We start from the raw sequence: 14850 nt of genomic DNA on the forward strand, positions 1-14850 counted from the left end.
GATGTCTGATTATTATTTGCACCGCTTGTTACACTTGTTAATCAAACTTATTTTCTATTTCTACTGTATACATAATTAACGTGATTAATAATTCAAGTTTATGAAAATTAGATTAAGCTTATTCACCCCTCCTCTAGGCTTTGTGTTACAACCTATTGTCTTCACAAGCTCAATCCACTTGCAGCTTTTCAACAATTTTAGATTCACTAGTTATGAGAGCCTTTCAGTGTAATACTGAGATTACCTACTTCAATTCCAAGACAGCCAACTTTGTGTTGGTAAATCTAACATCACCCTTTTCTCTAAATACAATAATCCAATTTTGTATAAGTTTATCATATGAGTAACTTCATTTTAAGTATTGTTAATTGATTCTTGCATACTTAACCATTTGAGGCTAACATAATTTTTTTAGTATACGATATACCTAGAATGGGCTCCATATATTTTCTCCAAACCCATAAATCCTAAACATGTAAGTGATTTTCACACTCTCGTTTTTTTTTTTGTGCATTTATTTTCTTAATTTATTCTGTAGATTTTTTTTTTTTGATTCATTTAATTATACGACTAAAAACAATGACATAAGTGCAAAAAGAGAAAGAAAAAAAAGAGTGCGAACCATTTCCCCTTAAAGCATAATCACACATTAATCCGTCACTTCTTCATGCATATCATATATTTACCTTAATTAAAACTAAAATACAAGGTGGCGGGTGTACCCGTTTAACCACTTTTACTCATGTGAAGCATCAAAGACGAGAAGTTTCCAAACCCTTTCCTCTCCAAACATTTTCCCCAGAACCAAACAGAAAATAAATATTACCAAGACACTCGAACAAGGATAAAAAATGAGAAGTTTCCAAAACCTAGTGAAGAAGCAACAATGGGAACAGGTCATCATGACGAGGACTAAGCAAAGTCTCTACTGGGCCACACCATCCACCTCCCCCCACCTATTAAACCCTCTTCCTTCATAACAAACCAAAAAACGCCAACCAAGCCATAAGCGCTCCAAAGAGCCCCCAGCGCGCGAGGTCCTCCGACCTCCGCCGCACATCCCCCCACCCACAACGCCCGGGCGGTGGCTGCGCCCATGTCTGAACACCACCTGCCGCCTCCTCCTCCACCGCTCTACAAGCAGCGGTCGTGGTCCCCCGACGCATACCGCGACGAGGCATGGCACCGCCGCAAGAAAATCAACGGCAGATCGAACCTCCAGCGGAGCAAAAGTGTCACTGACGAAGACCTCGACGACTTGAAAGCCTGCATCGAGCTAGGGTTCGGGTTTGACTCGCCCGAGTCGGATAAGCGACTCGCTGACACTTTTCCCGCGTTGGGACTTTACTACGCGGTTAACAAGAATTACTGTGACTCGGTTTCTAATAAGTCTACGGCGACTCCAACGACGTCGTTTTCCCCGACGCCGTCCGAGTGCGACTCGGTGACCTCCCCCATCGGCAGCCCCCATACCATTATCGGACCAGGTATGTATATATATTTTCACGTGATTTTAAAAATAGACAGGGTTTTGTTTCTTCTTCATTTATTCATCATGTTTATGATTCAAGTTCCTTACTTTCTGTTTGTTTCTCGGGAAAATGTAATGTTGGGTGCAGGAGATACGCCGCAGACGGTGAAGACGCGGCTGAGGCAGTGGGCCCAGGTGGTTGCTTGCACGGTGAGACAGGGTTCGTGAGATCAATGTAACAAACCAGAGTTAAAATTGTAACCAAAACATCAACGTCAAACTTTGTCAATGATTGTTGTTTATGATTCCAATTTCCCCCCACCCCACCGACTTTGCTTGCATGGATTAAAAATAAGGCCAAATGGGATTAATTGTCACAATCTTTCTAATGCACTATCACAGTACCATTAACCTGATTTGGCCTAAAAATAATAACTGGAGGGATTAAAATTTTGAAAAGTAGTTGTTTAGAGTTATGTGAACTAACTTGTACTAGGATGGATTGACCTTTTGCTTTTGGTTTTTCTTTGGTTGGTAATCTGGCAATGTTCTGATTCTATTTGTCTGCTCTTTTTCTTTTTCTTTTTTTTTTCTCATTTAGTTGAATTAATTCATCAGTCTGTCTGTCTGAATGTTTATGTCCGACACTTTGATTCTGTAATTTGAATGTAACAAATTATAATATACAATGCACTCCAACATGATGTCTTCTTTTTCTTTTTGTTTGTTTGTTTTTTTCAAACAATGCATGCTTATCCCTAGCTCGCATAGAACTTTCCAAGAATATTCCCCGTCTTAATTTTTGATACTCCGGTTTTGATGATGAATAAATAAATCTTTTAACAAAAGCGGTAGAATTTTCATTACCAAGAACAACAAGTATAATAGGTATGGGTACATATTTTTCAATAACAAATTTTTTGATTTGGAGATAATTCGTAAAAAATATAAATGAATTAAACCCCTATACGGCTACCGCAAAAGACCATTAGAACCAAGAGTGTTCCAGAATAGATTTGTTACAAAAGACGATAGACGTGACAAACTTTAACACCGAGACCCTCACACAAAGCTACTGCAAAAAGCAACGCTACCAAAGATCGTCGAGGCAACACAAAACTGCTTATACCCTTCACTTTAAAGTGATTTTGAAAATGAGTCGCACCATTTTAAAATTCTCATATTGCATCAGAAGATATTAAAATTGTATCCGCTTATTTTTTTAGTCTAATTGACTGTTTGATCCTTCAATAAATTGATGAAGCGATAATTAAGCATGAGACTAACATATGAGCTGAAGCGATATGTAAACCACATTTGCGCCATATTTATAAATAAATAAAAATGCATCAAGTTAATGGATCCTCATGACCCATTTTGACCAATAAAGGTCTAAATTGATTACAATTTCAAAATTTTATAGTGTAATGTGAGAAAATTGGATCCTCATAGCCTATTTTGAAAATTGGATATTAGTCCCATAAAGCGTGGGAACACTTCGTGGTCTTTACCTGAAAAAAAAAAAAAAAAAAAAAAAAAAAAGGGCAAAGCGTTCCATTCCTAAGGGATATAAAATATAATTAGCCCTAAAATAAATGTTAAATTACATGACACTGTTAACCACAAGGAATGTTTTGTCTTTTACTTTTGCATGGTAAACTAAGGAAACTGAACAGGAAAGAGGAGGGCGGCTAGACTCATGCTCTTTCTTGAAGAGGAAGGCAGTGAAGCTAACTGTATAAGATTCTGTTCACATGTTATACTTTAATCTTAAGGAAAACTAATGAAAATGATTTGAAAATTTTGAGTTTTAATGATAAGGACAAAATAAAGGGTAAAGTGAATAGTACCAAGTTTGACTTTTTAGTGTAAAAATATGGTTTTTCGTTAAAATAAACAGTACCGTGAGTTTTTCGTTAAAACTCCCTTAATCTTAATCCATTACTGTTTAAGATTACCTATTAACAAAACATTTTAGTTTGGTCGGTGATATAGTGCGTGGATACTTTAGCTTGCTTATCGTGGGTGTTACAGTAATTTACTCGATAATGCTTAAATCGGCAGATTACTTTAAAAAGCCATTCAACTGCAACAATGTCAATGAATATGTGGTTTTTAGCCTATTTAATTAAAAGCATTTGTTTTTGCAATCAACTTCTCGTTTGAATTTCCTCCTGTAATTTAAAAAAATTTAAGAGTAAATGATCTTATTTTTCTTTTAAATATATAAACTGAGTTTGAAGTGTTAATCTCAATCGAAATGGTGTGTATGCTGCGTTGGTCTTTTGTTATGACTATTGAATTTAGGCGGTGGATTTAAATTAAAGTGAAGAAAACAGGTTGGCTCCAACAAGCACTACCAAAAACACTAAGCATATGGCCTTTATCGTTGCCAAGATTATTAAAACTTTAAAAACATGCTCATGCCTATGACTTTTTATATGATGTATGCATACTGATTTAAAGACATATTCTCCTGTAGCTGAAAATGGTACCAATTTTTTTACATGATTTTTGACACACTTTTTTGTGAGTTCACTCCGTAATATATTTTTAATGACCCGAATTGTCTATCTTTTAGAACATCATTCATAGATTATCCTTGCAAAAAATTAGACCAATCCAAAATGATTAAGACATTCATTTATGGTGAAAAAACAGCTTTTTAGCCAAAATGGTCTCTGAGATTTGCATAACTCCTCACTTTGGTCCATGACATTTAAAATAGATAGAGTTGGTCCCTGAGTTTGTTCACAATCAATCACTTTAGTCATTCGCTGAAAAATCTCCATAAAATAAGAATAAAATGATAAAAATACCCTGTCAAATCATTTTGGCATATTGTTTATTAAATTGAGGCTAATTTTGTCATTTTGATCATTATTTAACATAATTTTTCACTCAAGGACCAAAATGATTGATAGTGGACAATCTCAGAGACCAAAATGAGGAGTTATGCAAATCTCAATGACCATTTTGGTTACAAAGCCAAAAAAAAAAAAATACGGTTCTACAAACAAACCCTAAACTCTTAATCCATTTGTCATATGAATTCGGTTTGAGTGACTTTTGGTAGACATGATATCTGAGGGAATACCTAACAGATATATGATTCGGATCGTTGAAATACATTACGAAGTGGGATCTACAAAAATGTGTGTCAAAAGTAGTGTAAAAAATATATATTTTGTGGCATAACTTTTGACACACGTTTTGGTATACCAAAAAATCACACGAATCCGAAACCATATGACTGTTGGATCAAAGGTTTAGGCTTTCTTTGTAGAACTGTATTCGTCCATTTTCTTCACTACAAATGAATTTCTTAATGATTTTGTATTTGTCTAATTTTTTGCATGCATGATTGATGTTCTAAAAGATAGACGGTCCAAACTGTTAAAATATATTATAAAGTGAGCTCTACAAAAATGTATGTAAAAAAATTATGTAAAAAAGTGTCACGAATCTGCTCATATATATCCTTACATGTCTTAAATTTACTAAGTGAATGTGATATTATTTTAATCCACTACATTCCAAGTTTTGTTCCGTTAGTATTAAAAACCTCACATAAATACTACCCTACAAAAGAAAATGGCATCTAAAATTCCAAATCATTACTTGTAATTATCATGGTGGTCCATTCATTAAAATTTCCAACCAATTTGCCATAGGTGTGGGCCGACCTGGGCCCAGAGTTGTGATCTGTTACAAGATGTCTGCAGACCCAATATCGAAATATGTAGTTGGTTGTCATGATTTTGCCTACTTCTCAAGTCTCTGCAACACAATGACGTTGTACGCTACCACTTGGGCACAGCATCTTGATCGGTTCCTGACACGCTGTGGCGATTGCGGTGATCGTTTTGAACACATGCATTTGATTATTAGATCATATATATGATTGCCCATGGTCATCTGAGTTTCTGGCTCAGGTGACAAGAAAAGGTCTAGGGTTGGATTCTTAGATTCGATGTTAATAAGTTTATCCTCTGCCGAAAAAACTACCATTCCCACCTTTATTGCAGTATTACTGTGTTCTTAATTTTTTTTTCTTTTCTTCTGATTTATGTTTTTTTATGTAATAAATGAGAAGGGGCACAAACATTGACGCAAGTGTTGGTGTCAAAACTTGGATAGTGCCTTACTAAGTTCAACATGTTATTTGTTCCAGATGTTGCTATCGGTCTCAATGCCACGAGATGACTTGAGAAAAACAGAAAATGGACGTGTGGTTATGTAGGATCACATAGGTTTGCACTAAGGTTAGACTTCTTAACCAAAATGAATGTACACCTAATGAGACTCTAGTTCGGTTAAGTTCTTTCTTATGCCTAAAGTGAATGAAGACTTGAAATCCAATGTGAAATATGTGTTTGTCTAAGTTTGTTGATGAAAACTGATTGTATTCATTCATGATTGAGTCAAGATTACAAACATTCATAAGCAACGCAGGCTGATAAACCAATTTACATAGTGAAAAGTAAATAGACTTCAAAATGTAAAGAAAGCAGTAAAACTCTAGCAAGATTCAAGTCATGAAGGGCAGGATAATGCTAGAGGAGTCCGTCAATATTGCTAGTATCGGGTTGACCTGGAGGGAAGACATCGCTTCAAAGAGGTGATCTAGGTTCGTAGAAATGTTCGTCAGCTAAACCATACTATGTGCTATAAAGCAGTAAGAGTTTTAGATCTCATGAATCATAGGTTGGATTCACTTTGAAGAAAACTTGGGATTGTAGTTGAAGAGCTAAGAGATTTGCTGAAGAGCAATTGGATTGTGCTGAAAAAAAAAAAATTGGTTAATTGAAGAATCACTTGAATTTTGTAATCGTAGAGATGGATTTAACGAAGGTTTTGAGCTTGAAGCCTCTGGTTCTATTTGATGAAGGTCCTCGATCATATCGATGAGCTGGAGCAGGGATAAATCAATTATCTGACACTGAAAATAACTGCAATTCGTGGTTAGTGGCCTTCTTCTAAGATTTATGACGGTTGCATGCTGCTCTGGTGACATCAACTTGTCTGATGACGCGTTCCTAGTCATTTAAGGAAGTGCAAGATTCTCATGCTTGGTTAACTACGTGGTAGATGCGCTTCAGGAAGCGATGAGCCCGAGCTTTAGAGGGGTTGTTGTGTGTTGGGAAGTAGTTATCTCGAGCCCCAACAAGCTGGACTGAATTGGGCTTCAAAGTGAGTGGATGAGTGTTCCACGCCTTTCTGTAAATGAAAATAGATTGGTACTATAATAAAATTTATCTTTATTTTTGACCTAAACAACAAATGTAACTACTCTTAATCACTTAAGAAGCACAAATATTTTTAGGTCGGAGAGGAACAGTCCTAACCAGAACAACTCAACTCATTAAGATTCATTCTTCATAAATCATGTATACAGTCCACTAGTTCACTCTTGCATATGTTCTTTTATCTTATATCACTACGGCCCATGGGTAATAATGTTCTCTTGACAGTTACTTTATATCATCATGTTAATCAAAATTATAAAGTGTGATATATAATGTAATTTCGATAATTTGACAATACATGTGTGACTCTCTTCGATTGAATTTTCCTACCAATTTCACATTGGTATTGTATTATTTACAAATCAACGGCACATACTCAAGGTTGTGCAAAAAATTTAAATATCCTTGTATAAAATTGTTCAAGTTGTTATAAAATAACCCTTGTTGCTAATTGTAGTGGCTTGAATCATTTTCCAAAGCTTTCAAAGTTGGTGTGAGTTGACATTCCCTTCCCTTCCCTTCTTAGTTCTTATTTTATTCCTTTGGTTGGAACCATTACATGCTACCAAAATGTATTTCATCAAAATTTCAAATAGTTGATCAGGACATCCTTGACAATTATGTTATTCCTCTATCACATGCGGCCCACCTAGTTTCTATTTGATTTTTCTCCATGTCTAAGCCGATTTTTAGAACAGAATGTCACATTCGAACATAAATTTCTTCTAAAATGTTTCAAATAGTCTATAAAGTTGAACTTCTTGACCATTTTAATTGTTAGGATAAATATCTTTGAATTTTCATCCCAATTTTTGGCTCCCTTATGGACTGATTGGGATTGCCTCTTTTCTTTCCTTGTTATCATTTTTTAAAAGCATTTTATGGAAAATAATGGCACGAAACTTGTCGTTTTATTGAACGTTTTGTTCAAAGACGCATCTAACTTTGTGTTTTTGAAATTTCGTACATGGCTTACAGTTGCAGCTAACTACTAGAATTCATTCAAATAGTTACTAGTTTTTTTTTTCTTTCAAGGAAATGCAACATTTTTTTTTACACTTAATTAATAAGTGATTTTTTTTTTGTAGGATATTACTATATTATACCTCAAGGCACGTCGGTCTCCACATGACGGTTTCAATAGTCATACGTTTCATGGTCTGTTCTTGATTTTGGCCTTTTTCTTGTTATCATCTCAACATAGACTTCATTTCCATCTACAAGAATGATGTTGGATTGGGATTCAAGTAGACAAAAAATAGTCTACAGTCCTCTAAAGGTATTCTTCAAATAAGCTTATTTGAGGAATCTCTTGTAGGGCTAACTCTACAATGTATCTCAATAATTTCTATCGTCTATAATTTATATCTCAAAGGTTATTCCTATAAAAAAAAAAAAAATCACCCAACTTTGAAACTACTATTGAATTAAACGGAATGGGACTTGGTGTTTCTTTGAAGAATCGTATTCATTCATTTTCTTCACGACAATTGATGCTTTAATAGTTTATGATTTATCTAATTATTTACAAGAATGATCTATATGAATGACTAATTAAACTATAGATGGTTCAAATCGATGAAAACAAATTATGGAATGTGTGCCACAAAGTATAACTTGAGGGATCCCCAAATAGAATTGGACTGGTGGCCCTTTATGCAATTATACATATTAGCCTTTACTTTGTTCCTAATTTATGTGTCTTATTTGGTCCTCTCTTTGACTGCTTGGGTATGAAATTTCAAAGCTGCAGGTTCATGCAAGTCCTGGAAATTTTCTATAGAACAGTATATTTAATCAGAGAAATGGTAGGAAGACTGGCATCACCCATTTAATTACTGTGTCAACAAAAACCTTACGATGACCCTGTTCGACAAGCACATGCAAATTTAAAGTATTTGTCGCTGAAAACGACTTCCATAATTCCACTAGAATTATATTAGTGCGTTTACAACTTTCAAACAGTTCGATTCACTGATGCGAGAGAGGCCACTTTCATTGAATTGTGAGAACCAAATAATTCATGTACACGTACTTCGAGTGCAGAAGACAAAATCTGTTCAGATTATGCAAATTTTCAAACAAGATTAGTTAGGCCTCATGTACAAGTTTATATGCCTCATGAAACGATCATGCCGCTTTTGGGGATTTGGAGGGGGAGGCATGGCACTTTAGGCCTATACGTGGCTCTCTCCAAGTGCGTCCAACTGTCGTGTGCCCTGTGCGGTGACATTGGATATATGTCAACAACCTGTGATAAAATTATATATGTTAATAAATAATAAATGCGAATAAGAAATTAACAGACTATAAACAAAACAAAAATATAAAACAAACAACTTGAAGATCGGGGCTTGCGTACCGCAATGTCCTTGAAATAGAAATTACGTCCCTACTTAGTGCTTGTAGTTCTACAGACGTCTGCTTCACCAGGATTCAACGATCAAGTTAGAATTCCAACATTGAAAAACTTAACTTCTGGCGAATTTATGTGTGATTCTCTCAGTAAAAAGGTTTAGGAATGTAGAAGAAGAATTTGATAATTTCCGTGTTCTAAATGCCATGCAGATGAATGTATATATAGTGGAATTATGCTTGTTCGCAACAAAGGGGTGATGTGCTGTCTGCGTTTTTCCATTGGCTTCAGACTTCATCTGAAAAGATGAGTTTGATAAAAAATAATTTAATTAAATTTGAAATTAATTAATTAATTAAAGAATTTAATTTTCAGGGCCTTCTTTTGATTATTAATTATTAATTAATTATCAATTAATTAGTACATCCAAAGCCCAACCCCAAGGTTGAGCCCAATTTCATTCTTAAATGTTCATTACTCCAATCACTATCTATAAAAGACAAAACCTTATAAAGTGAGGAAATCTTATAAAGTGAGGAAACCTTTTAGGAATGACCAATGCGGGACAATGAAATTTCTACTCAAAATTTCCAACAGACACCACTCGCATACCCTCGAGCCGATTCTAGGAACCTACACAAGAAAATAAGATAGAAAAAAAAAAAAGAAAAAAACCAGTTGTCAACTGAAGCACCATGCTTATGACGGTTTGATTAACAACACGCTGATCAAATTGGTAACAGTTGGTTACTCGAAAAGTTAGGAATTGATATAGAGAAATTTTTAGAAACCTAATATGGGAAGGACTCTCCCACTGTATTTTCGCAATTTAAATCCTATTATTCTTGCTTTCTTTGTGCTTTTGATAAATCTTCGAAAGTACTTAAAGGGGATATTGTTTGACTCAAACCCAAAATAAGCTTTACCAATTAGGTGTAAACGCAACAAAGATATAATGAAGTGTCAACACAAGGAAAAACACAGCATGCTTTTCCCACATGTCATTGTTTAGGGGAAAAAAAAAAAAAAAAAAAGAGAAGAAAAGATAGAGGATGGATGGAAGAAATTTGAGAGGTAGATGAACAATGAGAGAAGTGAAACCGCAAAGAAGTTGAGCACACATCCGCATGCTATTGTTAGCCTACCCTTGATTCAATAAAGATTTTTCAGCTCCTGGAAAACGAAAGTTGGCCTGTTTCTTCATTTCTAATTAAGTTGTGACAGAGACAAAATTTTGTTGTTATTCGCAGGATTTTTATCAACCTTCCTTCATGAGAAAATTCTAATTGCAGTACTTATACTTTTCGTTGAAGAAATCTTGTGGTGATTTTCGTTGTTATTGATTGATACTGAAAATAAATTGAAATGTTGAAACTTGTTCTTAATTAGAATTATCAAATGTTTTCACCAATTTTAAAAATTGGACTTATCCTAAATATTTTGGTTCTTGTAATCATGTAACTTAACTTGTATAGCATACTATGTAATCCCATATATACTCCTAAAGGAGAAGAGAAATGCGATAAAGTATATTTACCCATAGTGTATATGTATGTACGTACCTTCGGTTCCATCCTAGTTATTAAAAATAGAATGAGAGAAAGAAAATATACATCACAGCTAAATACAACAAAGTTACGCTACTACAATTAAGCTAGCCATGATTAGGTACTGAACTTACACAATAAGACCATCCTTGAATCTACGTGAGTCAAACCTTAGAGACGTATTGTCACTAGACCAACAATTAGTTATTATATGTATATATAGTTACTTTAAATTTTAATTCCAGAATCATTCCAAAAAGGATGTATCCATTGCATTTTAACTTGGTAATGAAGTTATTTAGCTATTGATAAGGTTGTTTGCATTCAGAAAACACTCAAATCAATTTGAGACAGATGAACCTGATAAAGATAAGTGTCTATCTATCTAATCATGAAAAAATTCCTTACTCATAGTGACATGTCGGCATTTATTTAACTTAAGAAAGAAGATGTCTCACTAATACTCCAATAACTAATTATCAAATTGCATGGTGACAAATAAACGGGAAAGAAGAAAGACAAATTCAATAGGTACCCAATATATTAGTCTAAAACTAGAAATTTTTAACTGATTGGGAAGACTAGTAACTAACAAATTAAGGGAAGCGATTATGACCTATATTTAAACTAATAGGTGGAGAGCTTATATGAGACAATAATTTATAAAGGGATGTGTTATTCACACATCCCATTTTACTTCTCACACACCCTTTGATAATTTCTGTTCGTTGATATTCTTCAATTCTTCCAATCCGACGACCGAAAATTAAAAAAGTGTGTAAGAAGTAAAATGAGATGTGTGAATATCACATCCCAAAACATTAGCAATGATAGAGTTATAAGCAGAATTTATTCAACAAGCATCAAACATGATGATGAAAACAAATACGAGAGTGCATGAAGAGGAGGAGTTGTGAAAATTTATTTTCTTAGTCAAGATGATAATATGTACGTATTTAGCATATATACTCTCAGCCCTTATATCTATCATGTTTAGATGACAATCCGTGACAGCATTTTTCTTAGACAATTTTTTACAAACATTTTTGTGAGGCTTACTTTATAATGTATTTCAACGATTTGAACCGTTTATCTTTTAGATATTCTTTCAAATATCATATCTACTAAAAATCACCCAAATGTAAAATCATACGACCGTTGGATTAAGGGATTATGATTTCTTTGTAAAACCATGTTCGTCTATTTTCTTCACTATAAATGAATATCTTAATCTTAATAGTTTTAGATTTGTTTAATTTTTTGCAAAGATGATCTTCGGATCATTGAAAACATTTCAGAGTGGGCATAGAAAAACGTGTGTAAAAAATTGTTCAAAAAATAGTGTCATAAATCTGCCTCCTTATGTTTTATGTGTATTATTAAAGTCAAAGTAATAAGTCTATGTGGTTAAATAATATTTCGTGCATGATGATTGACCAAATTTTTTTCATAGTATAGATTATTACCGAGTATATTTTTTTCTTTGAAAAAAATCAAGATTAATGAAAAAAGAAATAAGTAACGAAGAAAGGAAGCAATTAATCAAGGTTTGCTTAGCAAATAAATAAATAAAAATTAATCAAAGTCTAAAAGTAGTAGGTAAGGAAAGAAAAGGCTCTTGGGGAGGCCAATAATTATTTTAATGTTAGAACTTGTTCTTCTTGCAGGTCCTTCTAAGCTACATGCTTCTTTCTTCTTCCACAGCCTACCCATATAAAAAAGCAGAAAATGTTGAAAGCCACGCGTACGGAAGTTGATTGATACAAGAAGGAAGACCCACACTTTTTAGAAATGTAGTAGAAGCTTCCTTTAAAGAACCGATCAAATAACTGCCACCCATTTCCCATTAGAAAATTTAAAATCCCACCTCTCTCAGTCTCTCCTTCATCATTTTCTTCAAGAAAGAAAAAGCTTGTCGTTTGTCCCTTTGTCCCAATATCGATCTCATCTTTCAAACACGACTAAAGTGGGGCTTGTGTGGTGGGTTTTCTTTAATGTATGAACTTGTTACCAAAATTGCCATGTTGTAGGACTTTTTATTTAACGAAAACAATTTTTTTTATAACGAGTTAAAAAATACAACCCATTTTATAACTGATTAATAATGAATTAACTCGGTTGCAAGTAAGATAACTAAGGCTCATTCGAACAATAAAATTTTCAGGCATGCAGTGTCATATTTAATCAGATTGTAATTTGACACACTAAACTTAATGTGGCATGACAAATAAAATGCAATCCAACATTAAATATTTCATGCATGTTGTGCATGCAACCAAAGTTCTAAAAGATTTTAAGTGCTAATCGAGTGACGAGCTGAGACCTAACACCTAGACAAGAGGCTAGACGGATTTAATTAAATTGATATAGCATATAAATTGTTGCCTATGTACACTCTGAAAAATTATATTTGTATTGAACAAAGTGAAAGAAAAATATGCAATAACTATCCACAAAAATAATAAGTAACACGACACAACATGTTAAAAAATTTACTTACTTTACTCATTAACCATCTGTTATTTTAAAAGAAAAAATCAATTAAAATAAATAAATACCATACATTTTGCAACAGAAGTCACTATAAACCATTACATATGAACATTCAAACAACTTAGATTCTGCCACTTAGTACTACATTATAGTGATATTCTTTTTTACTTTAAAATCAGAGGTCCATAGGAAGAGGTCAAAAACAAATTTGGACCATATTATTACTAGTCAATTATAAGACTAAATCCTACACCCTCCACTTTAGTATAGATAATATCGTTTGAAGAAAAAACGAACTTAGATTATTTCCCTATGACGTTTCTATTATCTTAAAGAATAGACGCTAATTTCGACAAAATAGTTTAGCTTTGTTCCTATTTTTGATAAGGTTCATGGTACTTTAGAGCTTCAACTTTTCAAGTATCGCATGCCAAACTACACACAATTAACTTATTTATTTATTTATTAAGATACGATATTTCATTAGTTGAAAGAGGTACATTATAGAGACATATTCATGAACAATTAAAATGGTCTCTACAAACTAGATTTAAAATATTACAATAATCATGACTAATTGCAAAGCAATAAGCGATTTCAAGCACTTTGTTGAAAGCCGAGCTCACCGAAAACTGCAAGATTATAAGGGTTAACGAAATCGTTAATTTTCCTATTACACGAAGATCATGTGACAACAAACTCTCAAATTGTATTGGAATAGGAATTATGAGGCCCAAAAGTCTAACCGTATATCTATCAAACAACACCCCTTTCATGCATAGATCTCAACTGAAAATCTAGAAAAAACACTTCTACTAAATAGAGAAATCAAAACTATCAAACTCCTAGTGAGAATCTGGAAACTATTATACATAATCAAAATAAAAAGGACAAAAATAGTATCACCTTATCCTCCCGCTACACCAAAGAGAATGTGTCGTGCTAGCTAAATCCCAACCCAACGCAAACCTGACTGATTCCATACTCTGTGGATCCAAACTCATATTAAAAGTGCAAATTGGAGCTAAAATTTTGTGTTTGATGTGTGCGTGCCCAAAAAGACGATAATTATTGACGGGTACAACATTTCATGACGACAATTGGATAAAAAAAACAAAAGTAAGTGGAAGACATGAGAAGAAAGAGACCAAGAAGATTTTTCAGAAGGGTTGCCGCCGATTCGTAGGCCGAAAGCAAGGGCCGGCGGCGAAGAATGATCACCTTTGCTTTTCTCTCCAGACGGCTAAGGTTTATGGCTATTGCAATTAACCTTTAAGTATCTTTAAAAGAATCAGTATAATTTTTTTCATACAAGAATGACACATAAATCTTAAAAGAATAAATCATATCAATGAATGAGATTAGAAAAAGGCTGAGTAGGATTGAAGTTATCTCGGAGTATCCGTCTGTTTAAATTTAAAGTAAATGTCTTGTAAAATGTCTAAATTATATGTAATGAGAAAATTAGATGTTTCTTAACGGGTCACTAATAAATTTTACAGGTTAACAAAAATATGACTCATATTTTAGCTCAGATCTCACTGGTTAATGAAAACACGATATGTTTGGTTAACTACAAGTTTACTCTATTTGAACAAAACAACTAATGCTCATTTGGACATTAAAATTTTCAAGTAGGAAGCGCGAAAATTAGTTAGATTTGTAGTCTGACACACACTAAACCCAATATGAAAAAAGACAACTAAAATGTAATCCAAACATTAAATTTTTCAT

At 33.7% G+C, this 14850-nt stretch overlaps 1 protein-coding gene across 1 annotated transcript; it reads left to right on the forward strand.

The window, feature by feature from the left end:
* The first annotated feature begins 1074 nt into the window (after positions 1 to 1074).
* Positions 1075 to 1792, forward strand: LOC103956762. Its single transcript, XM_009368795.3, has 2 exons — positions 1075 to 1487; positions 1620 to 1792. The coding sequence occupies exons 1-2, from the start codon at positions 1097 to 1099 to the stop codon at positions 1697 to 1699; spliced, it is 471 nt and encodes a 156-aa protein (XP_009367070.2). The 5' UTR covers positions 1075 to 1096; the 3' UTR covers positions 1700 to 1792.
* Positions 1793 to 14850: the final 13058 nt, after the last annotated feature.

The sequence above is a fragment of a genome, unplaced genomic scaffold, assembly GCF_019419815.1.
Source record: "Pyrus x bretschneideri cultivar Hongxiangsu unplaced genomic scaffold, Pyrus_bretschneideri_v1 Contig8, whole genome shotgun sequence".
NCBI lineage: Eukaryota > Viridiplantae > Streptophyta > Magnoliopsida > Rosales > Rosaceae > Pyrus > Pyrus x bretschneideri.

Bases quoted from the DNA above. Each gene is read 5' to 3' on its own strand.
- LOC103956762 (XM_009368795.3), top strand. From the start codon at position 1,097: ATGTCTGAACACCACCTGCCGCCTCCTCCTCCACCGCTCTACAAGCAG. The intron at 1,488-1,619 runs GTATGTATATAT...TGTTGGGTGCAG, and splicing joins CCATACCATTATCGGACCAG to GAGATACGCCGCAGACGGTG.